The sequence below is a fragment of the Bemisia tabaci genome, chromosome 5 (assembly GCF_918797505.1).
Source record: "Bemisia tabaci chromosome 5, PGI_BMITA_v3".
NCBI classification, from domain to species: Eukaryota; Metazoa; Arthropoda; class Insecta; order Hemiptera; family Aleyrodidae; genus Bemisia; species Bemisia tabaci.
This window is the reverse complement of record NC_092797.1, coordinates 6,766,330-6,793,810: the sequence shown is the minus strand read 5'-3', so window position 1 is coordinate 6,793,810 and position 27,481 is coordinate 6,766,330. Positions and strand designations below refer to the sequence as shown.

At 41.6% G+C, this 27,481-nt stretch overlaps 1 protein-coding gene across 2 annotated transcripts in view; it reads right to left on the bottom strand.

Annotated features, from left to right (window-relative positions):
- The window catches only part of TkR99D (Tachykinin-like receptor at 99D), a 335,482-nt gene that overhangs the window by 133,433 nt on the left and 174,568 nt on the right, over positions 1-27,481 (bottom strand). For both annotated transcript variants that reach the window (XM_019048367.2, XM_019048368.2), the window contains exon 5: positions 5,081-5,277. In XM_019048367.2, the coding sequence (XP_018903912.1) occupies positions 5,081-5,277 (197 nt within the window). The remainder of the gene's footprint in view (positions 1-5,080; positions 5,278-27,481) is intronic.

Sequence of the window (27,481 nt, the reverse complement as noted above, 5' to 3'; positions counted from 1 at the left end):
TTGGTAAAAAAAGTGAGATGGTAAAGGTACCAACGGACCTTGGTAATAACACCGAGAATTTTTTTTCGGTGCAGTCCAAATATTCTTCACTTGGATATGATTATGGGACATGAGACTTTTCCGCGCTTTAACTCAATCATTCTCGTCAGTGTCCGCGGACGCAGCGCCGCACGGTGGATCGAGTCATCGAGAGGTCGGACAAAATATAGAAACTTTGAAACCGTATATTCTCTAAAATATGAAGCAAAAAAGGGTATGGTCATGTGCGACGGATGCCAGATGATAGGTTGCCTAAGAAGGTTCTGGATTGGGTCCCCCCTGGCAGAAAACATAGAGGACGCCCTGCCAAATCGTGGATTGAGGGAATAAGGCAGGAAATGAGAAGATGCGATCTGCCGGAGGAGATCTGGCAGGATCGCTATCAGTGGCGGTTGGGTGTCGCAGAGCGCAAAGAAGCGCTATGAGAGCGGCTTGTTAGTCAGTTGAAGCAAAAAAGTTCAAGAGTGGCTCTGTGGGTTTTCCGTGGGATTTCCTTTCGGAGACACCATTTGAAATTAAATTTGTGTCGAAATAAACATAAAAATTTGAAATTTTAGCCAAAAATTTCACATCCGACCTCTCCTATTAGTCTGTTCCACTGTGCGCCGCGCCGTCACTTATGAACTCACGAGTATCAATAAATCACGAATTACGCAAAACCGACCGCGGAATGCCCGAATACTCTCAGGCGTTCATACATATTCATATCTCGTCGCTCCTCTGACAAAAGAGCGTATCTGTGCTTCCACGTGAGTCCTGGAAAACATACAAGCATACGGAGCTGAGGGCTCATGTGAAAATCGAGGTACGCTTGTATGCGGGAAGGACGACGATTTCCGGCCTTTCCGAAGCCCTTACGCGGACTTTCCATTACGAGCGTTGCTGGGACGAGAGTGTAAGGCCGGATTAAAATTTGTCTGCTCCGAAATGCAGGGTTTTTGAGAGCCTGGCTCCCACTCTGTCGGATATAACGAACGTACTTTCGCGTAATTGAATCAAACTGTTTATGAAGAGGATTCGAGGTAAAATGGTGGACGCTGTATCTCAGTGACAGTGCGGCAATGTATGAAACCATTTTTGCTCTGTTTTGATGGACCACTAGAGAAGGTGCGAATGTAAGCAGGTGATTCGTCAAGATCAAGTAACGTTGTCCAACTGGCATGCGATTTATCGCATCGATTATTTTAAAAAATGTCGGCAGATTTTGAATTTAAAGCGGAAAAAAGGACGATAGCCCCTGCGGACAGATCCAATAATTAGCAAAATTCAGCGAATCGAAAGCAGAATAGTGTAATTAAAAACAAGCAGGAAGCTCCAACGCATTGGCGTCGGAGAGCGGCTCTGGGGGCAGTAGTTGTAGTCAAGAATGAGGGCCTAGACACATTTTGTCATTGATGTACAATCCGACAACTGTCGATTCATGTTTTGTAACTTTTGTAGCCGAGTGCCGTAGGTTAAGGGCCCGTTCGCAAAAACTAATCGGAACTGTATGAATGAATTGCTCCTTTTAAAAATCAAAACAATATCGAATTGCGATATATTACACAGTTAAGATAGGGCTATGTCCTGTCGTAAGCGGCGACATACAGTCGATATCATTTCAATAATCGCCCCAATGGCCACGATAGTTGTTAGACGTTTACGGTTTCCCTGGTAACCTTTGTTTGCTATCAGCTGATATCAAGTAATATGACTAGGAGGCTCCAACCCAGTGGTTAAAGCTTCCTTAACCGCGAAAACTTTAAAATTCAAATTTTCAAATTTTGAACGTAAAGTACATTTTTTCCATCACGAGATAAAAGCACAAACAAGTTTTGAATTGTTGACTGTATCACCATGATTCCAAAAATACAATACACAACATAGCATTGACTAACAATAAAACAGTATGCAATAAAATAAAGTCATGACAAGGAACATAGCCGAAAATGGCGCCGATTCCCATCAACCAACGCGCGGTCTCTACAATGTAACATGCTGCATTGATACTCCACAGCTGGGACCGTCCGGAATAGCAGCTCTAGTGCAAGCATCAGAGCCGCTAAAACCTCGCATTTGATACCGAAAGTTGTTAAGGAGAGAAAACATTTCTCTCCTCTGCATCGAGTATTTGCTTGCGAGAGAAATGTTTTCTCTCCCGAGCAACTAGTTGGTGCTTAGGAGAGGAACGTATCTTTTCCGAAGCACAAACTAGTTGCCCAGGAGAGAAAATTTGTCTCTCTTCTGCATCCAGTATTTGCTTACGAGAGAAATGTTTTCAATTTAAACCTACGCTAAATAATCGATTCTTGTCGGAGCACCTAGCCCCTCCAAGAGTCGGTACATGTCCATAGGTTTAAATGAGAAAAGGCAATGTTGCCAATTTGCTGGATCCGCCGATGATGCCAGAAGTGTGACTTAAAGAATTGTGTGGTTTTGGGAGGTGAGCTTAAGTATCTTAATTTTAATTATTCTACATTTAAGGAAGATGTTCTGCTTCATACTCAAGTATGAAGCAAAAAATGCCTTCTCTCTCTCATGGGTATAATTTCGCTCCGCTAATTGGCTGGTGTATGTCGATCATGATCCAGTTCCTGTGCTATTTTTGAATATTTCTTTCGATAATTCGCATTCACCGAGAAAAAATTAAGAAAATATCCCTCTGCCCTTGAACAAGAGCCTCAGTGCTATCCAGAGACAGCAAATCTTTGAAATTTGCCTGTATTGTTGCTGCCACTTACTCATTATCTTTCAAAATAGAGAAGCAAAGCGTTACATTGCTATTATTTGACAATATTGATTACTTGCACCAGCTTCAGAGGTGAATGCCTTGTAGATACCTCTTCTTCCCATTTAGTCCGCAAGACGTAACGGGAGATTTTTGCACCTGTTTTGCAGCCAAGAGCATCAAAGTGAAGTCAGAGAGAGGGGCGGAATGCACTTGACTTTCCGAGGCAATTTAGAAGTACTCCCATCTGAACAGCACTTCAGAGTAATTGACTCGATGGTGACAAATCGCGATCAGATTGCACGATGCAGCTTTACATTCTTGTCTTTTTACCGCTCGCTCTCCTATTTACGATAGCACTTGGGCGAGTCAAATGCCTAACTTAGTCTCCGAACTCCGCTCCTTAAATCCAATACAGCTGTTCCGTAGATTGTTTGGACCGCGTTTAGCAGAGAGGAGCCAACCACATCAGCTGTTGCCAAATTTAACTGGGCAATTTAAGTTTTTACAAAAGAGCGTTTGTGCGGATTCCTTTGAAAATTTTAAAGAATTTGCCTCGTACTATGCTCAAAATTCACTGGAATTTGCACAAAAATCTGCCTAACCGTTTTCATGCAATAAATTCAATTCCTCAGTTAAATTTAGCAATAGCCGATGTGGCTTGGTTCCCTCCTTCTTCACTGAAAAAAAATTCTCGGCATTTTTACGAAGGTCCATTGGTACCTTTACCATCTCACTTTTTTTACCAATTATTGGTAATTTTACCTAGACAAACTGGTAAGCTTACCTAAAAACCGGTATTTTTACTGTTTTTTCAGGTAAGAATACCACTTTCATTGGTAATCAATTCCCGGTAACTTTGCCGTTTTATCTCGGTAATTCTACCACAGTCGATAAAAAATATATGCGTTTTTACCAAGATCCAGTAAAATTACCGAGAAAGTTCAATAATTTTACCGAAATTTCTCGGTAAAATTACCAATCCCGTAAATGGTAATTTTACCAAGGAAAAAACTGGGATCAAATAGAACCCTGAATTCTTGGTAATTTTACCCTTTTCTTAGTAAATACACAGAGATTTATTTTCAGTGTTAATGCGGTCCATTTGTACTTTATCCAATCCTCTGATGTCGAAAGACTCATTTTACCTAAATGAGCCCAATGGACCACAAACAAGATGCGAATCTAAACATGTTTTTGATCATAATTTTACCTAAAAAACTATTTTGGCGACGAAAATTATTGGCAGTAACTCCTTAACAAACTCTTAACGTTTTTTTTCAGCATGGGTCACACAAATTCAGATTTCCCGATGACTAGAAAAATCAGAGTCCATTTGAATCAGATCGCGATCTAGAAATGTTTTTGCAGGCTTCTCAATGTAAAAGCACTGTTCTTTTCCCACCCTGTATTATCCAAAGTATGAACAAGCAGTTCCAACGCCAAAGCGTTGGAGGGCGCTTCTTTAACACTGCGCATGCGAGGAACGTTTTCATACGGCCAAGCGAGAGTATTGCGGACGGACGATGTATAACAAATTGCCTACGTGAAGGTGGTCCGGCAGCAACATACCCGCCGCTAGTCTCTGGAAAACAATAGAAAATAGTAGTTGCGTACGTTGCCAGCGAGCGCGCTGCGAGTGCATCTGTTTCAATTACCTAGCATCGAGTCGGCCTCTAACTTTCTATTCTCTCTGACATAACCTTAAACCTTCAACCCAGAGCCGCAAACAGCTGACGCTTGACGATGCTGCGCCGAGAAAATGAACCAATCACAAAATAGCACAGTAATACGTCACTAAAATGAAGAGATCACGTGACTGTTCGTGATTTTTTCGAATCAATCTGAAACTACAACCTCGAATATGAGGCATTTAAGCATAACGAAGCCCCAAAATAGTTTAACCAGGTAATACCTCCGTGCGAGATTGTTATGCTTAAAAGCAAAACATTTCACGAAAACTTTTACGAATACCAGATGCAGAAGAAAATCAAATTTTCCCGGGTGTACCAGAATGGCGTCATTACCCATAAGGCAAAACGGTATGTAGTATAGTACATGTTACATCGGGGGAGTCGAACGGCTGGAAAGGGCGCATCTGGTACCCAGAAGCGCCCAAAATGACATTTAAAATCACTATTTTTGGCTGCAGGTGCTTAGACACAAAGCCATAAAACAACAGGAAAAAAAAAAAAAAAAAAAAAAAAAAAAAAAAAAAAAAAAATCACTATTTCTCAACCGAATTCGATGAAATGTATTGCCAGTCACGAAGCTAATGTTAGAGTGGTGCAAAATAAATAGAAATAATTGTTAATTAAAACCAGCATGCGTTACCTTGCATTCATCCAGTAGTAGATAATTGGATTGTACATGGAATTGCTCATAGCGAGCCAGTATATTGCTAAGTAAACGTCTTGTATAAACGGGGACTCCGTGATTTCGGGCACCAGCGAAGTGACGATAAAATAAATTTGGAACGGAAGCCAACACACGGCGAATATAACTACTACAACTATCATCATTTTCACAGCCTGCAACAAACGAAATATCCACATTAATTAGTTTCATTGCATAATGGTTTCACTTGGGTGAAGTTTAACTTTAATAATTTCCAAGCAGGCCCACGCTGTTAAACAAAACTCACTCTAAGTAAATGGAAACTGAGTCAAACATTTTTCAAACCTCTAAGTTCGTGTAGGATTGCTGTCGAATATTATAAAAATTTATAAAACTACGGAGCATTGGTTTTGCTCATATTATATAACCAACGGTTTTGCTCATATTATAAAAAAGACACTCACATTCGATGAAACAAAAACAGTAGTCTTGAGGCAAAAAATTATATATGTAAAAAAAAAAAAAAAAAAAAAAAAAAAAAAAAAAAAAATCGGACAAAAATATACCGAAAAATGAATCGAACGAAAAATAAAAATGTGAACCGATCAACACATATTCAATGGACAAATAAATAAAAAAGCTGATCAATACCCGTAAAAAACCTGCATTTACTATGATTTCAAATTGCGGTATCTCGAAATTAGGATCAGCCAAGATTTTTAATTTTTGTGATATTAAGTTCACACGTACCATTGAGTCACCCCTTGCAAACCGTTTTTGGGTACATTTTTGTCGCATTTTTTTTTTTTTTTTTTTTTTTTTTTTTTTTTTTTTTTTTTTTTGGGCTTCAAGACCTCTGTGCAAAACTGAGATTGGTGTTTTTTTTTGTTTTTTGTTTTTGTTTTTTTCATCACAACGCAGACCTAAATAGAAACAAACTACGCAAGACTTTTTTCCTGTTAATTTTTACAAAATTCTTTTTTTTTTTTCATTTTTTTAGGCGAATCTTTGTGTATTTTCCAACAAATAGATACAACGGAAAATTTTTTAAAATTATGAAGGTTTTTCATTGTTTGCATTTGAAGTTGTAGCCTTAAAGTTGAGTGAAGTTATTGGAATAATAATTTGTGAAAATGATACCTCTCTGTAAAACTTTCTTTTTAAGCGTGCCTATAGGGCTCGCTTTTTGAAATCACTTGGATGTACTGTAGTACAGCACACCGATCGACCAATGCTTTTCAAGGGGCGTCCGAATTTGTTTTCCGTCGGATCCGTTCTTTCGTTTTTGAACCGTTATAGTGTCAAGCCCTGAAGGTCATTCATCGAGAAACCGAATTATCCTGTTACTGGAAACCCTTGAGAACATTTTCCCGTGGAAACCGTATCATTTTCTTTCATAGTACGTCAAATAAGCTTTTCTACGCTCGGAGGACTTAAATTAGAAGTTTAAATGCCGCCATAACTATTTAGCGAATCAGCGTCTTTTCAAAAGCGGTTAAACCCAAGTTGGCTGCATGTCGAGTTTCCCATGACGTCATACCCATCGGCCATTGACGGGTTCATATCACTCAGCAGGCAAACCAATGTACCCCTTCTCCGTCACTACTCTCTAAGATGGCGCTTCTAACCTTCTCTACTCTCTGCCAGAGAGTATGGAAGGTTAGAGGCCCGACTCACAATCAATGCTAGGCAACGAACATGCTAGGTAATTGAAACAGAAGTTGGGAGCCGTGAGCAAGCAGTTGCCTACGTTGGCGCGAGAGTGCGCGGCGAGCGGAATCCCATACCACTGCGCTGATTGGCTAAGCGAGAGTTGCGGACGGACGTAATTTATACACATCTCGTTGAAATGAAAATAGTGCACACACAAGATTTCAGTTCTTCGGCACGCTTTTCCAACATATTCATGTTGGATGTTTCTTCTTGTTTTTTTTTTAAATGGACCAGCAATATGTATCGCAGACTATGTATCGATAATTGTATTATTGTGTCCACAGTCAAAATACTTAGAGTAAACATCCTCGGGATAAGGGACTTTAGCACCAGAAATATCAAAGTTGAGTAATTGTTATTGCTGCGTTAAGGATTATTTTTAAAAAAACTTTGACATAAATAACGTCCGAAAATTTCATGTCGAACCGAAGTTTGAGTGGCTTGAAGTTTGTGGTAGAAAACGCGCAGTCTTAAGAGAAAAATATTTTAAGTTCTTTAGCTGGGGCATTCAGAAAGAAAAATTATGCAATTTAAATGCAATTCCAAGCCATCTATTGCCTTGTAAATGAGGAAATCCGCTTTTAGCTTGTTCTTTGGGATGAAAATGGATTTTCCAGTTTCAACTTAAAGTCCAATCCTTTGACTCGACTTGATACAAAGCGCTCTTCTGATAAGAGTCCCTGTGTGTCCTTAGATTCCTTCTCCTCTCGACGCCACAAATTATGAAAGTAAAAATATTCAAAAATATCTCTGTAAATATTGGATGGAACGACCGAAAGGAATGGGTATCGATACGGACCGTTTTTAGGCCCACCCTGAATTTCCTAATCTCTAAAAATGTTTACTCATTGTTCAAAGGTCTATATTTTACGGCATGCATCATGATTGTGATGCATCATTTTTGGTCTCTTTACAGGCCTAATTATGGCCTAAAAATGACCAATTTTTGCAAAAAAAAAAAAAAAATGAGCTAAACACCGCAAAGTTGAATGGTTCCACCTAGATTGGGCCCAAAAAATTCCCGTAATTGATACCTTTCCTTCGTCTGAAGTTTAAGATTCAAATAATAGAATTATAACACGGTTTTAGTACAAACCAAGAAATGGTGTTTCAAATACATTGCGACGTATTTAGTATACAGGGTTATCCAAAAGTCACTGACCACCCCTGTAACTTTTTTCCAAATTGAGATAGAAGTTTGAAACTTTGGGAATGTTCCTCGGTTTAAGGTAGCAACTTTTTGGTCCCCCTAAAATTTTGGGAGGCGGCCCCCCTTAAGGGGGGCGGGGGCTAACTTTTTTTTTTAAAATGCAACCCCCCCTTTGTGATACCTCATTCGAAAGATAATGAAAAAAGAAAATTTTTGGCGCAAACCGCAGGTCAAAATGTTCATTTTTGACAAAATGGCGGCCGGTCAAAGTTCAAAATGGCAGAAATTTGACATCTCTGTTGTTTATAGACGGATTGGTGTGAAACTCGGAATCCTAGGGTTTTTCAGGATGAAAAAAAACGATTCTGGCATTGGTTTTCCAGAAAAGTCAGTCCTTTTCAAAATGGCGGCGGTCAAAATGGCGGCCTCGAGCGGGAAGTGGATATTTGGGCTGCATATAGTTGGATTTGCATGAAACTTGGTATCTGGGGGTATTTCGGCACGAAAAGAACGAATCTTTCATTGGATATCTGAAATTTTGACAAATTTCAAAATGGCGGCGGAAAAATTGCGGTAAATCAGTTTTACGGCTCTTTACCGATGGATTTGCATGAAATTCGATATCCTGGCGGTTTTTGGCTGGATAAAAAGGAATCTTTCATTAGATTCTTGAAATATCAAATAATTTCATGCTAATCCATCGGTAAAGAGCCGTAAAACTGATTTACCGCAATTTTTCCGCCGCCATTTTGGAATTTGTCAAATTTCAGATATCCAATGACAGATTCGTTCTTTTCGTGCCGAAATACCCCCAGATACCAAGTTTCATGGTAATCCAACGATATGCAGCCCAAATATCCACTTCCCGCTCGAGGCCGCCATTTTGACCGCCGCCATTTTGAAAAGGACTGACTTTTCTGGAAAACCAATGCCAGAATCGTGTTTCTCATCCCGAAAAATCCTAGGATTCCGAGTTTCACACCAATCCGTCTATAAACAACGGAGATGCCAAATTTCCGCAATTTTGAACTTTGACCGGCCGCCATTTTGTCAAAAATGAACATTTTGACCTGCGGTTTGCGCCAAAAATTTTCTTTTTTCATTATTTTTCGAATGAGGTATCACAAAGGGGTGGGTTGCCATTTGAAAAAAAAAAGTTAGCCCCCGCCCCCCTTAAGGGGGGCCGCCCCCCAAAATTTGGGGAGACCAAAAAGTTGCTACCTTAAACCGAGGAACATTCCCAAAGTTTCAAATTTCTATCTCAATTTGGAAAAAAGTTACAGGGGTGGTCAGTGACTTTTGGATAACCCTGTAATCCTCGTTGATATTTCATTAAACCGTTATAAAATAAAACAAGCAGTTCCAACGCCAAAGCGTTGGAGGGCGCTTCTTTAACACTGCGCATGCGAGGAACGTTTTCATACGGCCAAGCGAGAGTATTGCGGACGGACGATGTATAACAAATTGCCTACGTGAAGGTGGTCCGGCAGCAACATACCCGCCGCTAGTCTCAGGAAAACAATAGAAAATAGTAGTTGCGTACGTTGCCAGCGAGCGCGCTGCGAGTGCATCTGTTTCAATTACCTAGCATCGAGTCGGGCCTCTAACTTTCTATTCTCTCTGACATAACCTTAAACCTTCAACCCAGAGCCGCAAACAGCTGACGCTTGACGATGCTGCGCCGAGAAAATGAACCAATCACAAAATAGCACAGTAATACGTCACTAAAATGAAGAGATCACGTGACTGTTCGTGATTTTTTCGAATCAATCTGAAACTACAACCTCGAATATGAGGCATTTAAGCATAACGAAGCCCCAAAATAGTTTAACCAGGTAATACCTCCGTGCGAGATTGTTATGCTTAAAAGCAAAACATTTCACGAAAACTTTTACGAATACCAGATGCAGAAGAAAATCAAATTTTCCCGGGTGTACCAGAATGGCGTCATTACCCATAAGGCAAAACGGTATGTAGTATAGTACATGTTACATCGGGGGAGTCGAACGGCTGGAAAGGGCGCATCTGGTACCCAGAAGCGCCCAAAACGAGGATGAGAATAACTGTTCGTCAGAGTTAAAAGTGGAATGCAGCGTTTTCAGCGGAGAGCTCAAAGGGAGGCACTCATGGAGCTTTTTCGACCGGAAAATTGCACTCCAAGCCGTTTCCAAGCTGACTAGCTTGGTTTTGACGCGATTGGAGAACCCTCGATTTTGACCCTAAAAATTTAGTCCATTTAACCCGTGTCGATTTTTCTCGATTTTGGACTGAGAAAAAAATGTCGAGATCAGTCGCATTCTACGTAGTTGGAGGCGTAGAATCGATTGCGCCTGGTCTTGATTCTCGGCGAGAATTCTTGAGCCGAAAAACAGTCAAAAACTGGTCAAAAACGAGTGTTTCTGACGACATTCTGACTCATTCTCTGCAACGTTTTCAGCGGATAGGTCGAAGCGAGGAACTTGCGGAGCTTTTCCGACTCGAAATTCGCACTCAGCGGGTCATTTCCAAGCGAACTTGCTTGCTTTGGGAGCGATCGGAGAAATTTTGATTTTGACCCTAAAAATTTAGTCCATGTAACCCCTGTCGATTTTTCTCGATTTTGGACTGAGAAAAAAATGTCGAGATCACGCATCACGCATTCTACGTAGTTGGAGGCGTAGAATCGATTGCGCCTGGTTTTGATTCTCGGCGAGAATTCTTGAGCCGAAAAACAGTCAAAAACTGGTCGAAAACGAGTGTTTCTGACCACTTTTTGACTCTTTCTCTGGAGCGTCTTCAGCGGCTAGCTCGAAGCGAGGGACTTGCGGAGCTATTCCGACTGGAAAATCGCACTCAGCGGGTCAATTCAAAGTTACCTTACTTGGTGTCGGTCCGATTGGCGAACTTTTGATTTTGTTGAGCCGAGAACCAGTCAAAAACAGGTCAAAAACGAGCATTTCTGACCACTTTTTGATCCTTTCTCTTGAGCGCTTTTAGCAGATAGCTCTAAGCGAGGGACTCGCGGAGCTTTCCGGACTCGAAAATCGTACTCAGCGGGTCATTTCCAAGCGACCTTCCTTGGTTTCTGCCCGATCAGCGAATTTTCGATTTTGATGCTAAAAATTTAGTCCATGTAACCCTGTCGATTTTTCTCGATTTGGGACTGAGAAAAAAATTTCGAGATTTCAGTCGCATCATACGTAGTTGAAGGCGAAGGATTGATTCCGCACGGACCCAACACTCGGCGAGGCTCCCTGAGCTAAGAATCAGTCAAAAATTCGTCCAAAACTAGCTTTTCTGACCACTTTTTGTTTCATTCTTCGGTGCGTTTTCAACGGATAACTCGTTGCGAGGGACTCGAGGAGCTTTCCCGACTGGAAAATTCACACAGCGGGTCAATTCGTCAAATTGTAATTACGATAACATCGATATAGTAAAGCTTTCTTTACGCCTTCAAATCCAGCGATACTCTCCGCTTTGCCGAGGAGTTCGTTTAGTTGCTTAACCGAACCTAACACAGATTATTGATGCCATTTCACGGACTCGCGAATTTGCTAGCTAGTACCATGTATCCAAGAAGAAGAGGCTAATTTTTCAAATATGCGGCTCGATTTAAAACCCAAAATTATGAAAATTTTGGTCTACATCATTGTACAAGGCCACTCAGAATGGATACGAAAGAGCGCCTTCAAATCCATCCGTAAAAATAATGCAAAATTCTGATACCACTATTCGTGCGTCACGGCAGTCATCTTGCATACCCGGCCATTTGAAGGCGAATCGTTGACTTCAGACAGCGGGGTACGAATAACAGCAATACCATTCGATAAACTCCGGGCGGCGGGGCCGCCCCCCTGAGCCCTAAGGAGCCGAACGCGGGGGTCAGCCCCCTGAACCCTAAGGAGGCGGACGCGGGGGTCAGCCCCCTGAACCCTAAGGAGCCGAACGTGGGGGTCAGCCCCCTGAACACTGAGGAGCCGACCGCGGGGGTCAGCTCCCTGAACCCTAAGGAGCCGACCGCGGGGGTCAGCCCCCTGAACCCTGAAGAGCCGAACACGGGGGTCAGCCCCCTGAACCCTAAGGAGCCGGACGCGGGGGTCAGCCCCCTGAACCCTAAGGAGCCGACCGCGGGGGTCAGCCCCCTGAACCCTAAGGAGCCGGACGCGGGGGTCAGCCCCCTGAACCCTAAGGAGCCGGACGCGGGGGTCAGCCCCCTGAACCCTAAGGAGCCGGACGCGGGGGTCAGCCCCCTGAACCCTAAAGAGCCGGACGCGGGGGTTAGCTCCCTGAACCCTAAAGAGCCGGACGCGGGGGTCAGCCCCCTGAACCCTAAGGAGCCGAACGCGGGGGTCAGCCCCCTGAACCCTAAGGAGCCGGACGCGGGGGTCAGCCCCCTGAACCCTAAAGAGTCGAACGTGAGGGTCAGCCCCCTGAACCCTAAAGAGTCGAACGTGGGGGTCAGCCCCCTGAACCCTAAGGAGCCGGACGCGGGGGTCAGCCCCCTGAACCCTAAAGAGCCGAACGTGGGGGTCAGCCCCCTGGACCCTAAGGAGCTGAGGAGGAGCCTAAGGAGCCCGATCGCTTAAGGAGCGGAAGCCGGGGGTCATATCAGGTGCATTTAGTCATCCATGAATCAAAAATGAACAATTTCAATCCCAAAATATCGTCCTTATTCTGTAAAAAATCTTAAATAATTGATATAACCGATCGATATATTGACTCATTAACGTTAAAACTCGATTTTGCGTGTAAAAATTCGTAGGAACCGGGGTTTATGACGTTTTCAATTAAACATAACCGTAGACACATCAGTTGAACAAGAAAATAGCAAAAAGTGAGGCCAAAGTTTGATCCCTTTGCCCACCCGTAACTCGAAAACGGTTCCTACAATCATCTTGATTTTTTTTACTGAGTTTTCTGTTCATTTAAAAACATTTCGACGGTGTCAGTCGGCAATCACGTAACTCGGTTTGCGACGTCGCAGACTTCCTGTCATATTTTGTTTTTTTAACGGAAAACTATTCAACGGCAATTCTTTAAAACTTTCTTGATTATTCCTCTCTGTGCGAAGAAAATTTTGTAAAAATTTCAAGGTTTGATATCAATTTGTTCTCCTTTAAAAAAAAATAACATAGAGGCGGAAATTTTCAGACACCACAAACGAGTTATGTGATTGCCGACTTACACCGTCGATTTACATTTTTAAAACGTGGCAAATATTTATGAAACCTTTTCCAATCCAAGCGGAGACATCGATATTAATGTCGATGAGCCACAGTTGTGTTGAAAAAATCTATACAAGAATTAATAAAAGAGGGGAAAAACCCAAGAAGCACGCAATCTTTGGTGTTAACCCATTTGTACATAGATCTTTTGGAGTCAAATACGTCCAATTTTGAGCGTTTTGTTGCAAGTCCACCGCCCTGCAGTACTGTAAAAGCACGAAATATAGAAGATATAATTTAAGTGCTTTGGAAATCATGGAACCACCTTAATATTTACTAAACACGCATTATACTTCCCTGTGATCTTATTTTTCTTTTCATCAATTGAAATTAATCCATGCAATGTGTGCTAACATTTCAAAAGAATGCTTTGAAAAACGCAGATTCCCCGACTTTATTAATAGAGCCAAACAGAGCCGAGCGGTACGCGGCGTGCTGCCAGAGCGACGCGCGCATTGGCGCCTACAAACCTAACAGGGGGACCTAACAACAAGCGACCTTACTTGGTTTCTGCCCGATCGGCGAAGTATCGATTTCGACGCTAAAAATTTAGTCCATGCAACCCCTGTCGATTTTTCCCGATTTGGAACTGAGAAAAACATTTCAAGATTTCAGTCGCATCCTATAAAGTTAAAGGCGTAGAATCGATTCCGCACAGTCTTGGCTCTCTGCGAGGCTTCCTTAGCCGAAGAACAGTCAAAAACGAGCTTTTCTGACCAATTTTTGACTCTTTGTCTTGAGCGTTTTCAGCGGATAGCCCGAAGCGAGGGACTCGCGGAGCTTTTCAGACTGGAGGATCGCACTTAGCGGGTCAATTCCAAGCGAGCTTCCTTGGTTTCAGCCTGATCGGCGAACTTTCAATTTTGACCCCGAATATTTAGTCCGTGGTTTGTACCCCTGTAGATTTTTCTCGATTTGGGACTGAGAAAAAAATTTCAAGATTTCAGTCGCATCCTATGTAGTCGGTGGCGTAGAATCGATTCTGCACGTTTTTAGCGTCAAAATCGAAAGTTCGCCGATCGAGCCGAAAGCAAGTTATGCCGCTGGGAAATGACCCGCTGAGTGCGATTTTCCAGTCGGAAAAGCTCCGCGAGTCCCTCGCTTCGAGCTATCTGCTGAACACGCTCCAGAGAAAGAGTCAAAAATTGGTCTGAAAGCTCGTGTTCGACCAGTTATTGACTGTTTCTCGGCTCAGGAAGACTCGCCGAGAGTCGAGACCGTACGGAATCGATTCTACGCCTCCAAATTCGTAGGATGCGACTGCAATCTTGATTTTTTTTTTTTTATCAGTCCAAAATCGAATAAAATCGAGAGGCGTTACATTAACCGAATTTTAAGCGTCAAAATCGAAAGTTCACCGATCGAGCCGAAAGCAAGTTAGGCCGTTTAAAATGACCCGCTGAGTGCGATTTTCCAGTCGGAAAAGCTCCTCGAGTCCTTCGCTTCGAGCTACCCGCTGAACACGCTCCAGAGAAAGAGTAAAAAGTTGGTCTGAAAAACTCGTGTTTGACCAGTTTTTGACTGTTTCTCGGCTTCGGAAGCCTCGCCGAGAAACGGAACTGTGCATTTGCGGTATTCAAAAATCTCCGCTCCCATTTTACTTTTTGGCGGAGAGCAAAGCAATTTCATTCCTTGGATTTTCCACACAGTTTTCTTCACGCAGACGAAAAATCCCGGGGTTTTAAAAAATTGACGTTGAATGGTTTTCATGATAAAATAATGTATGACAGGAAGTCTGCAACGTTACAAACTGAGATACGTGGCCTCGTAGTTTCACCGTCTATTTGGGTTCATTACTACGCAGATCGATGTTATGTCAACCTGCGATAACTATGAGAGACGAACAAATTTTCACTTTGTGTGCGTCGTTTTTCCATCTTTCTAATCCATGAAATCGAAAAAAAAAAAAAAGAAAAAAAAAAAGGAAAAAAGAAAAAAGAAAAAAAAATATACCATTTAATTTTTCTTGTTACAGAGAGGTTACTTCTTGGCAGCCCATGTTTTGCCGTTACGCATAAAATCAACCACGTTTAATAGAGATACATCTAGTCGCTTTCAGTTTGAACCAGGTCTCAGGGTTGAAGTTTCATTTATTCATAAAACTTAGGTAATGTTAAATGTGAAGTTTAACGTGCTTTCAGGCTTAAAAATGTTTTCTCGACTTTGAATTTTAGCCAGGACACAATGTAAGACTATTTGTATTAAACTACTTCAAACTCTTCTCTTCTCAAAATTCGGTATAGTAACTGGTAAGTTCCTGCTGAACTTGGTCCAATTCGTTGCTCCTATGGCGTAAGGGTGTATCTCAAATTCCGCATGAGTCCCGGCACAGTGGTTTTGAAGCAAAAAAAAAAAAAAAAAAAAAAAATGCGACAAAAATGTACCCAAAAATGGTTTGCTCGGGGTGAGTCCATGGTACGTGCACTCTTAAAATCGCGAAAAAATCAAAATCTTGGCTAGTGCTATTTTCGAAATACGCGCTTTGAAATTTTCAAAGTAAATGAAACTTTTCTACTGATCTTGATCCACTTTTTATTTATTTGTACATTGAATCGGTGTTGATCGGTTCACGTTTTTATTTTTTGTTCGAATCAAATCGATCGAATACATGCCCTCTCTTTACACGCACACTTCCTTTCATACTCTTTTTTTTAACCGAAAAATTCGCCTTCTGCTGCGTCTGCAGCAATTGTTGTTACGAGTATGCGGTGCGTGCTGGTTTCAGGTAGTTACATACTCGACTCTTTGAAGGCGTTTTGTGTGCGAGAGCAATTCGCCAGTTCTCCAACAGGGTACGCTACTTGCGCACATAAAACGCCTTCAGAGAGTCGAGTATGTAATGACCTGAAACCAGCACGCACAACATATTCGTAACAACAATTGCTGCAGACGCAGCTGAAGGCGAATTGCTCTCGCACATAAAACGCCTTCAGAGATTCGTGTAAGTAATGACCTGAAACCAGTACGCACAACATATTCGTAACAACAATTGCCGCAGACGCAGCTGAAGACGAATTTTTTCAGTTAAAAAAAAAGGGTATGAAAGGAAGTGTGCGTGTAACGAGAGGGTCTGTATGAGTGACATGAATCGAACGAAAAATGAAAACGTTAACCGATCAACACCGATTCAGTGTACAAATAAATAAAAAATCGGATCAAAATCAGTGAAAAATTTGCATTTACTATGGAAATCTCAAATCGCGTATTTCGAAAAAAGGATCAGTCAAGATTTTGATTTTTAGCAATTTTACGTGTACACGTACCATAGACTCGCCCCCTGCAAACCATTTTTGGATACAATTTTGTCGCCTTTTTTTTATCTTTTAGATAAAAAATCTCGGCGGATTTTGAGTTTTCAGCAAAAAAAGGACGATAGCCCCTACGCATGAGTCTAAAGAATCATTCTAAACCCCAAAATCGGCAAAATTAAGAGAATAAAAAAACGTCATCAGACGTTGCTAAATTCCTTCAGATAAAACGAAAATCGTAACAGTCACCTTTGATCGAATCTGAGCGTTGACTTTCGAAAGTAACTTTTACACTATTGAGAAGAAAGCAGTGTTGAAGAGAGCTGTCTCTGAAATATACTGTCTAAGGCTCTAAGCTAGTTTCGGCGATGCATAAATTACAGGAGGAATTTTCCGGAGTGACTTTCGTTAAAGGTTTTAACTGACTGCCAGCCTCCGTTACAACCAAACGGAATTCTCTCCTGACATCGCACAGTGGATCGACTCAATTAAAGCGGCCGGGCATGAAATTTTTGACTAAAACTGACATGTGTGTCACAAGTGATGCTCCATCCATCCATGCTTTACGCTTTCCTAATGGACCAGTGGACAAAGTACCTTTTCTTCAATTTTGATTATTCACAGTTAATTAACGAAAGCTCATTTTATCCGTGAGAAACTATTTAAATTCAAAACCGCTTTTGAGTAAGTTGCGATCTTGTAAACGGCAACTCTTTCAGTTCCGCTTCAGAATACAATGACCGAGTCAAGGGACTTAAAATACACAATCTGATCCAGCCACCTACGCTCTCTTCTTTGAAATATGACGCAGAGACCAAAAACAATCTTAATATTTTTCAAACTATGATTCCTCGGCACTTTTCGAATATGCGGCTCGATTTAAAACTCAAAATTATAAAATTTTTGGTCAACATCGTTATACAAGGCCACTCACAATGGATACACAGGAGCGCCTTCAAATCAACCCGTAAACTTAATGCAAAATTCTGATACCACTATTCGTGCGTCACGGCAGTCATTCTGCATACCCGGCCATTTGAAGGCGAATCATTGACTTCAGGCAACGGGATACGAAAAATACCAATGTCATTCGATTTCCTTAGGGAGAGAGAAGCCGGAGGCCGCCCACCTGGCCCCTAAGCAGCCAAAGGCGGGGTTCGCCCACCTGGCCCCTGACGAGCCAAAGCCGGAGGCCGCCCACCTGGCCCCTGACGAGCCAAAGCCGGAGGCCGCCCCCCTGGCCCCTGACGGGCCAAAGCCGGGGGCCGCCTCCCTGGCCCCTGACGAGCCAAAGCCGGGGCCCGCCCCCCTGGCCCCTGACGAGTCAAAGCCGGGGGCCGCCCCCCTGGCCCCTGACGAGCCAAAGCCGGGGGCCGCCTCCCTGGCCCCTAAGCAGCCAAAGCCGGGGGCCGCCTCCCTGGCCCCTAAGCAGCCAAAGCCGGGGGCTGCGCACGTGGCACCTGGAAATCTGACCGACCGGAAACCACAATCAACGGGAATCGACCCGACCGGAAATGTGTTCCAACCCAAAATTTTCTTGTTCTCGGATGGAGAATAACCAATTTCAATACCAAAATATCATTGATTCTCCTAAGAATTTGCAAAAATTCGATAGCAAGCGATTGATATATCGACTCGTCAACGTTAATAATCAATTCTACAAGAAAAAATACGTAGGTGTCGGTGTACTACAGTCATATTAGGTGCATTTAGTCATCCATGAATCAAAAATGAACAATTTCAATCTCAAAAAATCGTCGATTTTCCGTAAAGAATCTTAAAAAATCGATATAACCGATCGATATATCGACTCGTCAACATTAAAACTCGATTTTACGTGTAAAAATTTGTAGGAACCGGTGTGTGTAACATGTGTAAACAGCGATGACAACCCCGTAGACACATCAATTAAAGAAGATAATAGCGAAAAATAAGGCCGGAGATTGAAACCCCCCCCCCCCCCCCCGGTTCCTTCACTCATCTTGAAATTTTTTCCTGAGTTTTCTGTTATAATAAGCTTCCACTTAATCTTGGTTCGATGGTCGAATCGAATACCGAAAAAGGTCAGCCCTTATTTTGGGAAGCTCTTTTACGAGAAAACCAATGGAACCACTTTTAGAACCTCAAAATTTTGTATAAACGGAGTTAGAAGCGTTTGAAGTTTTGAAATTGTGTCCGACCTCTCTTATTGACTCGATCCACTGTGCGTCGGTGCGCATACAACCCTTGGTTTCCATGCTGGCTGCAATGACGACCACATCCAAAATTCTCGATCCACCCCCCCGAGAGGGATTAAAAAGTGTATAGATGCAAACGTTAGCCAAAATTGAGGCATTTTTCGGTAAGAGGGCAAATGAGACCTGCATTGCTGCTAAGATTGTGCAACGTAGTTCTCTCGTGGTAGAGCAACTTATTAGACCGTTCTGCTACGAATTTTCCCCTGAATTTGCTCCGAATTTTTCCTCACTATTGTGAGGAAGTAAGTCGACCGTGAATGGATATCATCCGCCGCCAACGCTGTAAAAATCACTGCTAAAAAAAAACCTCTTGGACCAATACCGCATTGCATTGACTTAAGAGTGCAGTTTCTTGTCGCCGGATGTAAGAGTCTTGAACTCTTGTTTCAAGCGGATTTTGCATTGATTCAAGCGGAGTTTGCATTGAAACAAGAGTCCAGACTCTTAAATGTGGCGACAAGAAACTGCACTCTTGGACCAAGAGGTTTTTTTTTACCAGTGATCGCACAATTTTAGCAGCATTGCATGCCCCATACGCCCTTCTACCAAAAAATGCCTCAATTCATCGAGCAAATGAATTCAGTTCTTGACTTCAGCAGAACGATCGTCTTCTTCGGTTTGCTGCAACCCTGCCGATCTGGTTGAAATAGTTGACGAAATCCACTCGCGAGAATTCGCCTCATATTGCAATAAGGCAATAACATTTTTGGCTGAACCAGAAAGGCACATATCTGCACACGGAAACAATTGAAGCGTACGTTCTCTCTAAAATACGCCAGAAATAGTAGTTCCTGAATACAAAACGTTGCTCATTTTTCGATGTCGATAATGTGTCGCTTTCAAGACGAAAAAACGTAACTACATTGCAACGTTGTAAAATTTTCACTAGAAAATTGTGCTTTCACCAGAAATTCTTAGGAAATTCCAATTATATAGAATACATGCGAAAATCACCAAACTTTTTGGACGGAAACATAAGAGTCGTATTTGTGAAAAAAAAGGAACAATTCAAGTCGATTTCGCAACTTAGGCGTGGAGTTACGTTTCTTCGTCTTGAGAATAACGATTTGTGACGCAGCAGTACCAAAACCAGCTTTGAACACCAGCTAAATCTTTTAAGAGGCGCAGTTCTCATTCCAAGGATTCATCCAAACCACACGTCGATAAAATTCCCGAGTTCCTAGAAAGGGGTGAAAAGGCACTTTCTTTTTTCCTCACTAAAGTGCTCATACGATGTTTTTCCTGAGCGCGGCAGGAATCAATGAGCGTCGGAATGAAGGGCGTGAAAAGGCGTCCCCGCGGTGGTGCAGGCAGACTGTCAAAATTGACGGCGCCGCGCCGCGCGTCAGCAGGCACGTCGACGTGTGGCGTCGCGACGCTGCGCCTTCCTCCTCGAAAAAGTAAAAAAAACCGCCCCTGCCAGGTTTCTATCGGGTGATTAAACGAGCTGGAACAAAAGCAATCCGTTAACTTATCGCAAGATGCCGTTGTGGCGTGTCGCGTCTCGCGATGAATCGATATGCCTGCCGATCGATTTTATCGATTTACATTGGACTTGATTTATCGTACCCAGTTATCTATCTATACTATAAGCTCCAAGACCTCCTAATTTTGCGAAACTGGTAACGCTTAGTTCCAGCGTTCTACCGGGCCGATTTTCATGATTTTTGCGGCTATCGACAGGCAATTGTCTCTAGATAAGCCAACTCTTTTCAGATTTTCAAAATATGGCCCAGGTTTTTTTATATTACGTGGTAAAGTTGCGAATTCTCCCATCTAAACAATGTAAATTTATACTTTTTGTCATAGTTCGTTTGAGCGTTTCTACCGGGCCGATTTCCATGATTTTTGCGTAAATCGACAGGTAATAGGCCCTAGATGAGCCAGCTGTAATCAGATTTTGGAAAAAGGACCCAGGTTTTTTTAAAATCACGTTATAAAAGTGAGTGAGTTTACAGAATGCTCCGGTACTGCTACCGCTATGCGCGGGAGGATGCGCAGTGGTCGAGGAGGTTGCGCAGTAGCTGTGTAGCCTGCGCATCAGCTCTACACTTATCTACACAAGATTCGCATTTGCGACCTCATGTCGAGCGGTGGCAGAGTCATCTGAGACGTCGAATGCATCCACTGTGAACTCGGTGTGGGTTCGATCCCCGTCTCATGAAGTCTTAATTATTACCTGACTAAAAGTGTTCATTGTTTTACTGCAATATTTCATCAAGCAGTCATTCCAAAACGAGTCCTTTTAATTTTAAGGTAATTTTAAGTAAAGTTTAAAATTAAAGTATGCCTCATATCGTAATTTTTAAGGGGAAAAATAAAACTAACACTGATAGGAGGGTAAAAATAGGGCCGCGAAGCGGCCTATTGATGGCGCGGAGCGCCTTCAGGGGGTTGGGCCGCGTAGCGGCCAGGGGGCGTAGCCCCCTAGTTTAATATACAATGCAAAAACCTCGGGAAAAAAGCTAAAATTGACCCAAATTGAAAAATTGAGACGTTTCGCCAAAACTCGTGAGCCATAAATACACGATCATCCTGAGCTTCAGTGTAGCGTAAGTTTGATGAGTCCGGTGTTTGGTAAGCGTCAGTATTTTGCGGTCCGCAAAGCGTTTGGGCGAAACGTCTCGATTTTGGGCGCTTCTGGGTACCAGATGCGCCCTTTCCAGCCGTTCGACTCCCCCGATGTAACATGTACTATACTACATACCGTTTTGCCTTATGGGTAATGACGCCATTCTGGTACACCCGGGAAAATTTGATTTTTTTCTGCATCTGGTATTCGTAAAAGTTTTCGTGAAATGTTTTGCTTTTAAGCATAACAATCTCGCACGGACGTATTACCTGGTTAAACTATTTTGGGGCTTCGTTATGCTTAAATGCCTCATATTCGAGGTTGTAGTTTCAGATTGATTCGAAAAAATCACGAACAGTCACGTGATCTCTTCATTTTAGTGACGTATTACTGTGCTATTTTGTGATTGGTTCATTTTCTCGGCGCAGCATCGTCAAGCGTCAGCTGTTTGCACAGAGACAATGTTTGCGGCTCTGGGTTGAAGGTTTAAGGTTATGTCAGAGAGAATAGAAAGTTAGAGGCCCGACTCGATGCTAGGTAATTGAAACAGATGCGCTCGCAGCGCGCTCGCTGGCAACGTACGCAACTACTATTTTCTATTGTTTTCCAGAGACTAGCGGCGGGTATGTTGCTGCCGGACCACCTTCACGTAGGCAATTTGTTATACATCGTCCGTCCGCAATACTCTCGCTTGGCCGTATGAAAACGTTCCTCGCATGCGCAGTGTTAAAGAAGCGCCCTCCAACGCTTTGGCGTTGGAACTGCTTGTTTTAAGTTGTGTCAATTTTAGGCTTTTTTCCCCAGGTCGTGTTTTTGTGTCATATAAAAATTGGACTAATTTAAATTCTTCTATACATATTTAACACGTCGGATAAATTGATAAATTCAACAAATCACAATTCTATGACTAGCAAAACCGACCCATTAAAAGCGTGATTTCAAAGCGTGAAGCAAAGTGATTCTCGTTTCCAAAATGAATTTTCTCATTTCCATGGATAAATAATCTGGCAATGCAATGGGAGGTGAAAGAGCGGTGTCAAGTCTTCAAGTCAGGAGCATAAGATGTATGATTTGAAATCAAAACTTGGGACCTTCTTCTACCAAGCTAGGAAACGTCGAATAAAATAATGTTCGGCTGTTACTAAATAGCATCCAATAATTGATTATTTTCCTGACGAGCTTGAGAATTTTTGGGTCAATTTTTTTTAGAGAATTAATTCAGAAATTCGATCTGGTGCGTGTGTAAAAATTGTACACAATACCGAAATGGGCCCCGACCAGAGGCTTATTCGGTGGGGGAGGGGGTTGATTTCCACCCAGGCTCGGGCTAGTCCCGGAGTTTATGTTTATTTTGAGATCGGCCCAAATTTCTTAGACCTTTCACGATCTAAGGGGGAAAATCGTGTTTTGCCCAGATTTCTTCATTTGCCCGTGACGTATACAAATATTAATGAACTAGAGCACATTGTATGTTTGAAAGTATCATCGTTGAAAAAAAAAAAAAATGCGTTTCTCTATCTCGGCTGTAACCACATTCCAAGAATTTCAAAAAGAAATGAAATTTCGACCGGAATTAGTGCCCGGTAGTTCATATCTGTCCGTCCATGTCGATCACATGACAGCGCCAACTTTCCAAATTAGTCCAAAGTCGATAACATTTGGATAGTGCCGTATTCAGAAACTCGGAAGTTTGGTCAATTTATTGGGGGAAATTTGGCATCGTTGGAATGTTCATACGGCGTTCTTCCTCAGGGCGCGAGTCTCGTAACAGGAAGCTTGACGATCAAGGTCAACTTATTGGGAAGTGTCAGCAGCTCCAAGTCGAGTGTGCGACCCATTTCGTCTCTTCTCCGACGTAAGGACGTGATAGCTTTTTTGAGTCGAGCCCTACAGCCAATAAAACTCCATAAGTTTCAGGGTTCACGTTGAGAACGGGGGTGCGCCCTTCCATCAGAGGAGCGCGGATTTTTGTCAAGAATCAGAGGAAGTGGAGTTTTCGTTCCATTAACTTTAATGGCGGCTCATATCCGTCTACCGAGAGATTCAGTTATAACGTGTAGATCCCCAGTCCTAAATACAGAGGTTTTACCCTCGCAATTCTTTCTTTATTCATTCTTTATGGGCACGGAATTTATGAGTCTTCCTACCAGCAATGACTATTGAGATTTTTGCAGAAAAAAAAGAAAGGAAAACTCGTAACTTTCAAGATATACGGAACCTGATAAAATTCCGAGCATGTATACGAGACGGGACACGCTTTGGCTTGATTCTAAAAATAGTTTTAGCGATTTTATCAGTTCTTTATCGTTCCATTTCTGTAAATGTTTACGGGTATTTTGCGGGTAAATCCTCAGTTTTATCCCAGCTTCCTTATTACACTCAATATTACTAATATTATACTAAATATACTCGAAGTTCATATTTCTTAGCATTTATTAAAGTTGATGTTTAGTAATAGCTTTTGTCTTGGTTCCCTCACAAACACTGGCGCATACAAACGTAGATGGATACTTCACGCATTGCGTAATTCTTGAAGTATCCATTTAGGTTTGTAGGATGCGCTTGCCGCGCCGCAGCTTGCCACGGCGCCTCAAGCAACTATTTCACCATAGAGGTCTTGCACAGTATCATACGAAATTGAAGGCGCTCCAACATATTAAAAATGACAGGCATCCTTTTAGAGAACGGAGCTTTCCTCGCAAAATAAATCAAGATACTACGGCACAAAAAGAGACCGGTAGTCAAAAAACTCACCAAGTCCTAGCATCTTTATTTAATAAAGTTATCATAATTTTTGAATTTCACTAGAGAAAAAAGTAATTCCGAATATAGTTTCAGCGATTTTATCAGTTCGTTATCGTCTCATTTCTGTAAATGTTGACTGACATTTTGCGGGAAAATCCTTAGTTTTATCACAGCTTCCTTATTCTTTACAAAATAAACTCAAAGTTCATATTTCTTAGCATTTAATAAAATTGATGTTTAGTGACAAGAAGCTTTTGTCTTAGTTCCCGAAATTTTTACTCGCAATATATAAATTAAACCTATTTTACCAATTTAATACATTTTGAACATAAAGTTTACAACTTTACGACTGTCACAGAGCATGAGTCAGAGTCATGAAGTTCGGAGATACGCCTCTCATTTTTTACACGGGTGACCTTCATAAGTTTTATACTACAGAGTGTATAATTTCTCTTTTCATAATTTGACGAAAAAGACGCATCCGTAGACAAGAATTACTTTCTAATGGGGGAAAAAGTTATGATAAAAGTCGGGAAAAAGTCGATAGTTCGTTTTGTTTTTTCCTTTTCTTAAACAAAAAAAAAAATTAAGAAAATTGGACGGCGTGTATTCGAACAACACTTCGCATGGATCTTCCGTTCTACACATGCGCTAAATCTGCAATTCATACCACAACGTCATTACAGATTTAGAAAGGGGGATTTAGTAGTAAAGTAGTATAGTCAATAGTAAAAGGTTTCAGGACATGCCGTCAACGATTTTTTTTCCACGCACTTGTTTTCTTAAGTAGTTAACGTCCACGCGTAAATTAAGCAACTGTGACTTGGTCAAAGCATTATATTTCAGTCCGTATGTAAAATTATAATGACATTATCGGAATGAGGAAATTGAAAGAGAAGGAAGTGCTCGTTATGGTGACTCATTTTTTGAATGAAATGTTACTTTCTCCTTTTTATTCATCTTTTCAAATTTTCATTGGCGAATATTTGGTTTTATTTCTATCCTTAAAATTTTCTAAATAAAATATCCTTACATAATTTTTTTTTAAAATGAAAATTGCACTTCATTTTAAAAAAATTTACATTTTTGAAACCTGCAAATATTTTTAAAACATTTTCCAAACGATGACATCGATATTAATCTCAATAAGCCGTAGTTGTGTTGAAAGGAGCTCTACAAAAATAATAAAAGAGAGAGAAAAAACCAAGAAGCACGCAATCTTTGGTTTTAACCCATTTGTACATCGATCTTTTAAACGCAAATAGGTCCAATTTTGAGCGTTTGGTTGCGCTTACACCACGCTGCCGCACGGTAAAAGCACAAACTATAAACAGAAGTAAAAGCAAATTAAAGTGCTTTGGGAATCATAAAGTCACGGAGCCACCGTAATATTTTCAAAACATACATTATATTTTCCTTCAACACATTTTCCCCCCATCAATTTAAATGATAATAATCCATGCAGAGTGTGCAAACATTTCAAAATCATGAGTTGAAAACGCTGACTCCGCGAGTTTAAATACTGGAGTCAAACACAGAGCGGAGCGGCGCGCTATCAGCGCAAGACGCGCATTGGCGCCTACAAACCTAACTGGATACTTCTCGCATTGCGCAATGCTTGAAGTGTCCCGTTAGGTTTGACGGCGCCAGTGCGCGTTCCGCGCTGGCCGGCCGCATACCGCTCCGCAGTGTGCCTGCCATGGCGCGGCGCGGCGCGGCGCCTAAAGAAACTATCTCACAACAGAGGCGTTGCACAGGATCATACGAAATAAAAGGCTCTCCAATGTATTAAGAATGACCGGCTTTCTTTTTTAGAAAACAGAGTTTTCCTCGCAAAATAAATCAAGATACTACAGCGCAAAAAGAGAATGGTAGTCCCAGAACTCACTAAGTCCTAGCATCCGTAGTTAATAACATTAGTATACGTTTGAATTTCATTAGAGAAAAAAGTGACTAGATTTATTTGGTGACTGATCTCGTATGATACTGTGCAACACCCACTTTATTGAAGGCGTTTTTGCTTGTGGTCGTTGCGACATAAAATGTACTCTACGGCACGCGGCGGCTCAAACAAATAAAAACAAACTTGTGAGAAAATTTTAGTTTAAAAAAGGAAACATTAATTAGTGAAAACTTGAATCATAATATTTTTGCTTTGAATGTTTATATCAATCATGACTGTGAAAATAAGATGAATTTTGTTATCAAATTTTCATTTCCTCGAATATACACATGAAGTTTCTAATTTTTTTCTCTCTTTTTTTTTTTTTTTTTTTTTGCTTGAACGAAATGAAAATTTGCAAACTGCACGAATCAATATTCAACTCGATTACCATAGGAAAATGGATGCTCTTTGTTTTGATCCTGCACGCCACAATTCAATAATCCGAAATTTTGCAAATGATAGGTATCTTACAAAACCGTAAATCGATCACTAAAAGCGAAATCACGTATCTACATTGCGGCGTTTGAAAATATCTGCTCCTATTTTATGTTTCCGAGGGATAACAAGCCAACCACTCGATACGTACACAGAATATTCCACTAGCAGAGATGAAAACCCAAGGAAATTTTCAAAAAAATAAAAAAAAGAACAAGTTTTTCAATGAAAAAATGAAGTATGATGGAGAGTCACAACGTCGCAAATGGAGATTCATGGTTCCGAACTTCAGCCATCGATATCTCTGTCACAGCCGCACAAAGCGCTCTCCGCAAAACCCCAGCGGTTAAGATGTCACGCGGTGTCAAGTATGAAGAGACGTCTGGAAACCGCTCCGACTTTCATCACCCGGCGGCGGGATCGCGAAAAATCTCCGTGTCAAAAATATAAATCATACGCTCGGCTCGAAAAATGCATTCAATTTGGACGATTACCGGAGAGGCTCTGCGGGGAACGCTGTCCCGTCATGTCAGTCAAGAGAGCACGCTATTCAAATAAACTGGAAATCTGCGGAACATTCATCATTCCGCATTTGAAAAATTGCGTGAATCTCTGAGGGTGGGGGAGGGGAGGGGAGGGGGTGTCTCGCGACCGCACGCCCACGCGCAAGCCATCCCGCGCCGCACAGAGAGCTCACCGAAAAAATTGTGGAAAAAAACTATTTTTTTCCTTATTCAGAGATGGTTGTTTTTTGTTTGCAGCTCAACGTTTCGGCTCAATTTTTTTTTTCAATTTTCTACGATTGTATTAAATATCATGGAAATTTGCTTATTTTCATTTCTTCAATTTTTAATTTATCATGTTTTTTTTTTTAAATTTTAATGTTTTTGAAATGAACCTTTTTTAAACGACCCCGCAATATTCCTTATGGAAATGTGTGTCCTGTTCGACTTTCAATTTTTTAATTGCATTACACACTTCTATTGATGCTGATCAGAGGTCGTCATTGCGCCAAATTTCGACAAGGCAATTTTTTGGGGGTGAAATAAATTTTTGCAAACGTAATGAAGTTTGTTTGCAAGAAATGCAACTACGTCATGGATGAAAAATTTAATTTTATCATAAATTAAAACAAGAACTCAATTAAAA